General features: G+C 31.3%; 2 protein-coding genes across 2 annotated transcripts in view; one reads left to right on the forward strand and one right to left on the reverse strand.

Moving 5' to 3' along the window:
- The first annotated feature begins 2,604 nt into the window (after nt 1-2,604).
- Nucleotides 2,605-4,201, forward strand: LOC106107867 (FGFR1 oncogene partner-like). Its single transcript, XM_013288874.1, has one exon. The coding sequence runs from the start codon at nt 2,757-2,759 to the stop codon at nt 4,116-4,118; it is 1,362 nt and encodes a 453-aa protein (XP_013144328.1). The 5' UTR covers nt 2,605-2,756; the 3' UTR covers nt 4,119-4,201.
- A 2,946-nt stretch (nt 4,202-7,147) lies between these two features.
- LOC106107814 (protein sickie-like) overlaps nt 7,148-9,528 on the reverse strand; it is a gene marked incomplete at its 5' end in the record, with an annotated part of 42,293 nt that continues 39,912 nt past the window's right edge. Inside the window, 3 exons of the mRNA XM_013288817.1 lie at nt 7,148-8,597; nt 8,695-8,778; nt 9,472-9,528. Of these exons, the coding sequence (XP_013144271.1) occupies nt 8,475-8,597; nt 8,695-8,778; nt 9,472-9,528 (264 nt within the window). The remainder of the gene's footprint in view (nt 8,598-8,694; nt 8,779-9,471) is intronic.

The following is a 9,528-nucleotide window of genomic DNA, read 5'->3' on the forward strand; positions in this document are numbered from 1 at the left end:
CAGATTGGCCAACGAGTTTGTTCTTTAACTATTTGACTTATAAACAACTAAAGTATTCGAATAACAATGGAAGCGTAACATTGTTTATGGTTCCTGTTATGTGTAATAAACTATTCGGTTATTTTCATTTGTTTTCGTATTAGTTAAAATCCGATAAACTTTCAAACGTAAATGCTTTAGTTGCTAAAGGATTATTAACTGGTCAATACAGAAGCAAGAAGCAGTTACTATTTTATATTAACATTAATAAAAGATATATTTATTTATGAGATTAATATTAATATCCTACGGGTAAATGAGTTCTCTTATTTTAATATGAGTAAAAATAATCGTATCGTAACAGACAAGAAAAATTAATAAAAATTTCTCCTACAACCTGTAATTTTTAAGTCCTTGGGATTGTAGGACGTCTGTGGTTTACGAATAATGAAAAATCCATAGACACAGTTGCACTTTTGTAGTCAGTCATTAGTAGTGATACGAATCATTATAGATTTGCTTTCCTAAGAGACTTCTCGTATTTTCAATGTTCAGATACAAAACTGCTTCAAGAGATCTGTGTATTTATTTTTAATCTTTACATATCTTCATTAAACGTCAGATAACCATTCTATACCTACGTATTACGTATATGTAAATCTTTAAGTCTTAATAGTTGATGTAGATATTAAATAGAAACATACTTTTCATACAAAATACGTGATTTCGGCAAAGTTAAAAGGTGTGCACAACGTATGTGCGGCTTTTTAAGTGGTTTACGCTAAAGGTGTACCACTTGCCTACGCATCCTTAATTAATAAAAGGGCTTTTGAACTTTAAATTCACACCCAATTAAGGTTGAAGTGACGTAGGAAAAATAATTAATGTAAAAAATTGTTAGATAAATTAACATTTTATGAGTAAAATGTAGTTAGATGTTTAGGAGAAATATCTATAAGTATGCAAACAGCGGATGTTATTTGTCTTTTTGTACTAACGGTTTTCACAAGCTAAGTAATGTTGTGGATAAAGATACGGATCTAAGTCTCGGCTTTTGTATTTTTTGGCAAATTTTCGCGTAAAAATTCTGCCATGAATTGTTCCCATGCTTTTATTTAAAAATAAAAAAAACCGTGGTTTGCATAAGTTTGAGCTACAAAATAAAACAACTTAAAAGGAAATTTCCTTTGCGGTAAAAACTAACATTCCCGCAAAGGGTTTCTTTGAACGTGATAATGAGTGAAGCTGTCCTTTTTTCCGTTTCCTTTCAATGTGGCCGGAATCAATCTATAGGTCAATATTACGAATTCACCGTTTACCTGCCGAATGGTAACCCTCATTAATAAGTAAATCCGTAATTCAGCTCGTGCTCATCGAAGACCAATACTTTTGTTATTAGAGAATCGTATAATTTCTGTTGTTTTCTGTTTTAAGTAAAGGAAATATTCAGTTAAATTATTGTAAAATTTTTAATTTATTTAAATTTCTATCTTCGAAATACTCATACACCAAGTTCGCATACTGAAGTGACGTAAATGTTGACGCTTGACGGGTGGTAAAGGACGTATAACGTAGATAGAGCTATACGTTGACGAATACTAGATTATTAACACCTGGCGTACCTTAATTAAGTCTGAGACCTCATGGTGACTGCTCTACAGCGGTCCAAAAATATCGATTCACGACGAATCCAGCATGTCGGCCGCCCTCTAGGGCAGACGGCTCCTCTCGCTCTATGTACACATAGGACACAACACGTCAAGCGAGATATCAAAACGGTTTCCCGCCACTAGTATTTTAACACTCCTTACTGGCACTTAATAAAATTGTCCTTAAAACTATTGTAGGACTAATAAACACTGTTTTATTATTAACTTTAACAAATGTGAATCAAGATATGGATGAAAAACAGACTAAAAGTTTCATTATAATGTTAAATATAGCGCAGCGGACTACACATCCATCTCTCCCGCTTGCTCGACCCGACTGCCTGATTTTCCTACGTTTTCCCGGCGCAAGCCTTCACCCCTTGTAAACGAGCACGTTCACAATCATATAATATTAAATGTATATGTTGCTTTATCCCTGACTCGTAAGTGAAATTATTGAATTTTTTAATTTTACGGAAAACCTTGAACAGAAAAAAACGACCTTTTGTATTATTCAATGCACAAAATAATGTGTACTCGTCTATATTAATTGTAAAATGGATTTAATAACTTTTTAAATCTGTGTAAATTGACTTAATATTATGTATATAAAAGTCGGAGCTCATTTCAACCGTAAGTGCGAATAATCCTGATATAAATTAAAGTTCATTAATTTTAAGCCATATGAGATTTATGTTTAGAAAGTCTGATGACTTAAGTAAAATTATATATAGAGTTTATCACGCCTTTATTTCAGAAAAAAATCCGTAACTTGCATTATTCGGTTAAGATATTTTTCGCTTAATAAATTAATTAATCACCCATTTGCTTATTAATTTGTAAAATTAACTCAAAACCTACCAGAAATTACCCATAAACATGGTAATATTTTGAACGCATCTTTTTTGGCCATAGAGTATATCAACACGCGTTGCCATGCCATAGATCAAAAATTGGCACATTTGTTTGTATTTATATTGACATTGTGTACATATTTGATTACAATTGTGTTAATGTGTTGTATTGTTGTTATTTTTGATTGTCAAGTGTAAAGAAGCTTTACAAACTATGTTTGAGAAAGCATTTCATTAAATTAAATGAAAAGTGCCGTGAAATAACAGTATAACGATGGCTCAATCCGAAGATACAGAACTACGTGACTTGGTGGTCGAAGCGTTGGAGAAGAACGGATCACTTGCCAAAATACGCGCTTTACTGAGAGCAAACATTTTCTTAGTTTTTGAGGATGACTGCGAAAATATCAAACAAAACGTTAGTTTAGACAGTATATTGAAGTTACCTGAAGGTATATTCTGTCTTTCCTTAATTCATGAATTTCTTGAGTATTGTAATCTCAAAAACACGTTGTTTGTTTATATGTCAGAATCGCGTCAAGGAAAAGAGTATTCTTACGAGGGAACTAAATTGTTGCTTGAGAAATTGAAACTAAAACGTAACAACAATAAAGAACCTGTTTTAGTTACTCTTATAAAAAATGTTTTCCAACAGCAGCCAAAAACTTTTGGACATAATGAGAGACACGTTAAAAGAAGTGACAACACTTTTAAAGATGAGCAAAATAACACGTATATAGTTCATGAAGACTCTACTACGAGTTTGAGTAATTCTAACTCGGATAATTCTTCTGATGAAAAAAATAAGCTGCATCTTCGTTTACAGCTCGATAATTCAGACACGGATACTTCAAGTGACTCCACACGGGGAAAAACAAGTTCAGAGTATATACCAAGTGAGCATATAGTTACAAATCAAAGTCCGCACAACACTACATATCCAAATATACCTGATAATAACTCTAACTTAAAAAATACTACCATAAGTATACAAAGTCCTGAAACAAATAAAAATATAAGTAATAGTGAATCAACATCATATGTGGAAATCAAATCTCTAAGTCCATTAGACAAAATTCTATTCAACACAACAGGAGTGCCTTTCACCGAAGAGAAGACAGATGTACATACTGGAAAACATTCAACACAAAAACAATTAGATACACAAACACCTTCAACAAAAACAACAAATGTTAGTAATTATAACAACAATAAAAATGAATCAACAAAATCAGAGAGTTCAGGAAAAGATTTAACAGAATATAGTTTAGATTTTACATCTGCTTCTGGTAAAAAAGAAAATGTAAGTAAAGATAAATCAACCGATTCAATACATGATCAATCACTTGATTTCAGTCCAAAAATACAAGACAACTTTGATCAGAAGTCTATAACAACACCAGATTCTATTTCAACATCAGATGTAGCAGATATTCTTAGTGACAAAAGTAATTCTTCCCAACAAAAAAACAATGATAAAAATTCAACATATAGTAATAAATCTAAATCAATATCGAATTATTCAAAGAAAAGTTTTCATGATAGTATTAAATTACTTGATGATGATTTTGGTGACTTTTCCGAATCCCCGATTCCATCCCTGTCTAATCTTAGTTTGGACATTCATAGTGATTAGATAGTGATTGTTTAAAGTATTATTGATTTACAGCCTTACAAAGAAATACAGTATAAAGTTAAACTTAGGAATAAACTGAGTATAAGCAAAATTTGTACTAACATATATTTATACTCAATATATTCCTAAATTTATTTATTTGAAACTTTGTACTATGTTTATTTGTAAAGTGTGATGTTTTAATTTATGTTTATGGTATGGTATTAATTGATATAATTCATAAAATTATGGGACTTGGCTTTTAATTTGGTTTTTAAGTGAATTGTGCAAATTTTTTTGTGGGTAAAGATTTTGGTATTTTTCCAGTGCAAGAATGTAAGCAATTACAGATATTAGATTTTACTGTAAATTCCTAGGAGTTGGACCGGGTAGGTTTGTGTAGGTAAACTGATTATTATGGTTTTATTATAATTAATTATATCGGAAATTATACAATAGACATTTTATAAAATTTTATTTCAACTCAATACATGTGCTTGTATACTGTATTGTGTAAACTTTTGATTTTTTTTAATATCCATCCATACATCATAGCTTTTAAATACACAAAAGTTATTTTGTTTGTTAAATGAATATGAGATAAATATTATATTTTAGGAATCTATGAATTGATGGATTTGTACTTTATATTGAGTTAAAAATTCTACTCTATCAAATGATATGTATAGCCATATCATTAGTTTAAAAATCATAAGTTATCTTAAGAATATGTATAATAATTGTCAAATATCTTGGCAGTTTTGAACATCAAACAAATCATTGCAAAGAACACAACCTTAAGTGAAAGTGTGACTGAACTGCTAAGATATTTTAAATGACTAATAGCTTCTATGAATTGGTCTTGGGAATTGATTGTTACTAATAGGCTAAATTTATTGTATAAATTAATTAACTATACTTGATTTTTGTATATGATTGGTGGTCATAAAATACTCTAAACAGTTTGACCGATGCCACAAAAACATCTCTTATGGGATTTACTAAAAGGATTGGTTTTAATTTGTTTTGCTAATTTAGAGTATTATGTAATTTAATAACTAACATATCTGAGTATGTCATTTAAGAGTCCCAAACTTTTTGTGACTTTGACAGATAGTAATATTAAAATTGTTTATTTCATTTAAGATATTTTTTATCTATACTTTGAATTAGTAAAATGGTAAAGTTGAAAAATACTTGTACATGGATTTTAAATTTGTTTTCATCATATTAATAAAACTATTAAAACATAAAACCTTAAAAATTTACACTATTAACATGTTTACTGTGGCAAGTAAAATCATAGTTCTTAATCTGATGCGGCGGGCCAAAATGCGCCCCCAATGGTATTTCCGCCAATGCGTGGCAGGTCTTTCTAGACCCACTAGCACTAGGTTAGATTAAATTGCTATGATAATTCTGGAAACAATGTATGCATTTTATGTAATGTAATGTAAACAAGAGGGACATAGTTTTCTTCGTCCACAGCAAATTAAGTACCGCATCAGGCCGCTATCGGCCTGTTACGCAGTGAACATGTTAACTTAGAAAATATTGAAATGTATGTATAGTATGGGAATAGAGCATGAATGATTGTTAATAGTATGTAATAAACAGCATTTACTATGTACTGTATATAGTGCATTTACTTATGTATATTTGCTGAGGTCTAAGTTTTATGTCTAAATAAGGCATAATATTTGATTTTGTGTGGTATACTAGAACTAAAATCAAATTTCTTTTAGTTAGAGACAAAAAATTGTTGCTATCTCTGTTTTGTCCGATCAAATGTGCATGCTTTTTGTTGGTTTTATCTATAAAAGGTTCAATCAAAAATTTCTGTCTATATCAGTTTTTGATAATTCCTATACTACTGCCTATTGGAAACTAAAAAAATTATACACACTATATTTATAATTTTTGCATGAATTATATTATTGGCATATATTGTTAAATGATTAGAATTCATAGATAAGCCTTTTATGGTTCAGTTCCTTTAACTATTGTGATGCTTGAAATCAGAAAAGTTAACTAATAATGTTAATAAATCCATATTGTGTTGAATAACACATTGAAATACACTGCCTGAGATTAGTGCCTATTTCCACTTAGCAGTTAAACCTACTTTGAGAACATCATTTTTATAGGTCACGGATGCGTTAGTGGAAAAACAAACGACGTCATACGGTAGATGACCGCTAAGTGGAAATTCCGCCCTACTGATGATTTCAAATCAATATGCATATAATTGTTAGTCTGTAGTTTTATTTATAACATTGTATTTATAAGCAATATGTTCCAAAATTTTTAATAACAAAATATGGTTGTGCCTTATTTAGCAGCGTCACAGAATCAGATGTTCCTTTTAGAAATTTCAGTCAATATTGATTCTAGTCTTTTATAGCAAATGACTTGTGCCGTCCAAAATTTTCTCAATGTCATATGTAATTCTGATGTTAGTTTTAAATACTGATTAAGCAATAAATAAATGAATTGAACTAAATGGTTTTTTTTATTACACTCTACATTCCTGTAGAATCTGTGCTTCTAAAATATGATTTCAGATATGAAAAACTCGATATATCTCATCAAGGATTTGTCTCCTTTTCATTAACTTTGTGGAGGCAGAGGACCTAAATAATTGTCGTTTCAGCGCAACGTATTGCCTGATTTTTTGTAGTTTAAAAAGTTATTTATTTTTTTGTAAAAAAAAAATCGTAAAAGTAAGAAATTTTACTTCAAGAATTTCTTCTTTATATTGTTCTTGTGTGAGTTATTTCAAAAAAGGTAAAACGGTACAAAAACCCAATGAATAGGCTTGTTCAAGAAAAAAGTGACCATTGTAAACAAATTATTTTGTTCGTACTAGCAAATTTTAATTTTTACTTTTTTTACAAAAAACTATAGGTAATCGGGCAACATACTTTGCGTTTAAGCAATAGCTATTGAGGCTCTAGAAAGCCGTTGATTCGTCCGTTAATAATCATACAGTATATATCAATGGTTTTTTTTATCGCAGTGGATGTAAGGGAGAAATAATAAAAGACATGTTAATGTAATCAATGTTTATTGACAATATTTGTAAAGCACAGATTGTAGATATCACGTTTCAGTTATGCACACAAGTCAATCCATACCGAACACTGTTACTATACAAAGTAATCCGTTTATGCTATTAGCGGTTAGTGTAATCACATAGAAAAGAAATTATATTAAACATTTTTATTTACATCTTAATATTTTTTATTAGGTACATGAGTTTTATATGAAAATGGTATAAAAATTACACTTTCATAATATTTTTACATACATTGTCTTAATACAAACGTGGTTTATTCTAACATTGAAAAAATATAACAATAGTAAAAGCGATGCTTCATATAAATAACAGTCCTATACTGTCGGCGTTACAAAAATGTAAAATGTCGCTCGAGGCACTGCAGTAGTGAATTCTATAAAACGTTCGGGTGTTTCCGTTGAGCCGATCGGAATATCGATAAATCCGCCCAATAAAAAACATCCGATTGTGCCGATTGACCAATAGGCCGAAGGTCCAACAGAGAACACCCTATCGGTCGTATTCATTGATTAAATCGACTTAAAAAAAATCACATCAATGGTTAAGATACAGAAAGGTCTAACTCATGCTTTTAATATTTGCTGAAGGACGCAAATATGCAGAGAAAAATCCTTTCGGTTGGTAAAAAAGCGTGTGTAGATTAGATAGGCATTTACAAATATGTGTTTTATTTAGATTTTTGTGCGCGACGTAAGGTCAGGACAATTTTATATTAATAATCAGACCTCTCTCTACTATTCGATCTAGAGTAGTTCAATGATGACTAAGAGAGGCCCATTGTGTTGCTTTAGTACGATAAATTAGCATTATGTGACTATAGGTAATCATTCAAAAACTGAAGAGAGTAATTTTACTAGGACAGTAATTTAGGTAAGTGCCTATCTACGCATAAACGGTAAAGCAAATATAAAACAATTTTAACTTAGATAATTCTTAAAGAAAATAAATATAAATATCGTACATATGGCAAATATTTGGCTTTATATAGTTTTTAGTGACAATAAATTTATATAAACTACCTTATATCATTTGAAAAGATGGATTATTTTTTTAGGTAGCAATACTCAAACAGTTTGTCACTACGGACTTATAAGCAGTCATATAAGAGTATAGTTCTACAAACTTATCTGGCCTAGTCGACAAGAGTAAAACTAAATTAAATGTGTCGAATCTTCAATATGAATTTTCTACGCCCAATTAAATGTCTGTTAGAACCCTTTAATAACAGCGCCACTATACCTGGCCAGATAAGTTTGTGTAGTAGTGAATATTATATTCGTTATTCAATACAATAGTAATTAAAGCTCGTTGCCCATAGAGCTGTCGTGTGTGAGATTCGAGTCCATGCTCGCGTTGTCCGAATCTTGGCTTTGGTTACCGCTGTAGTTGGCTGCTTCTTGCAGACGCATTAACATATTCAACTGGAAATTTTAAAAAATAATAAAAAATCAAACATGACAATCGAATAGAATAAAACTGTGATTTGTTTTAAATGGGATATTTGTTGAAGTAACTTACCAATGGATCTTGATTGTTGTTTCTATTCGCCTCTTGATTTGCTTCTTCAATACTCATTTCCTCAACTGTAATCGCTCTCAGCGTCTGCAATAAAAAGATGAATAATCGTTAATTACTATTTAAAAATAGAAGACGTCTACCAAAAAGCAGTCGTCTACCAAAAATCAAGAGAGGAACGGAACATAGAAAAAAAACATACAGACGACTTGATTACCTCCTTCTTTTGGGAAGTCGGTCAAAAAATAAAGACATATTGATAATCTTTTGGAAGTCGATTAAAATAGGGAACCACAAAAAAGTGTTTCATTCACATAACGAATTACTTTAATAGAAATTTCTTACGTATTCTCTACCGCACTTCACCAGTATGTGAAATCTTGATTGCTGGTATTACATTTGTCTTATTTAATGGTATTTTAACAGAGGTAGAGTCAGTTTTATCATCTTCGCAGTGCAGGGCTGGTTTGCCTGGTGTAATACCTCGACCACACAGAAGACAGCCGTGTGTAAGTGTGGTGCTGGAGGCTTAATATAAGTCTCTTTCCTTTCCCACCAAATTTCCTTCACGGAAAGAATGGGTAAGGTAAGTGGATTTGACGGTGGAAAACGCGCAAGGGGAAATATTATCTTTATGTGTGTCTTCTTTTCCGTTGATTAAGGGTAGGCAACGCATCTGCCAATGTGAATGTAAATGGACTATCGCTTCCTCGGCGAATTCAGGTGGTCGCTGGCACGTTTCCCACGTTTTAGGATGGAAAAATATAATTGTGTACTAACATGTGAGTGGTTGGGCTCCCTCCAGGGGTAGGTGGACTTGACGTGGTGCAGCGGGTC

The sequence above is a fragment of the Papilio polytes genome, unplaced genomic scaffold, assembly GCF_000836215.1.
Source record: "Papilio polytes unplaced genomic scaffold, Ppol_1.0 DF821845.1, whole genome shotgun sequence".
Classification (NCBI taxonomy): Eukaryota; Metazoa; Arthropoda; class Insecta; order Lepidoptera; family Papilionidae; genus Papilio; species Papilio polytes.

What these genes read in the sequence shown, in the direction of transcription:
- LOC106107867 (XM_013288874.1), top strand. Translation starts at nt 2,757, where the DNA reads ATGGCTCAATCCGAAGATACAGAACTACGTGACTTGGTGGTCGAAGCG.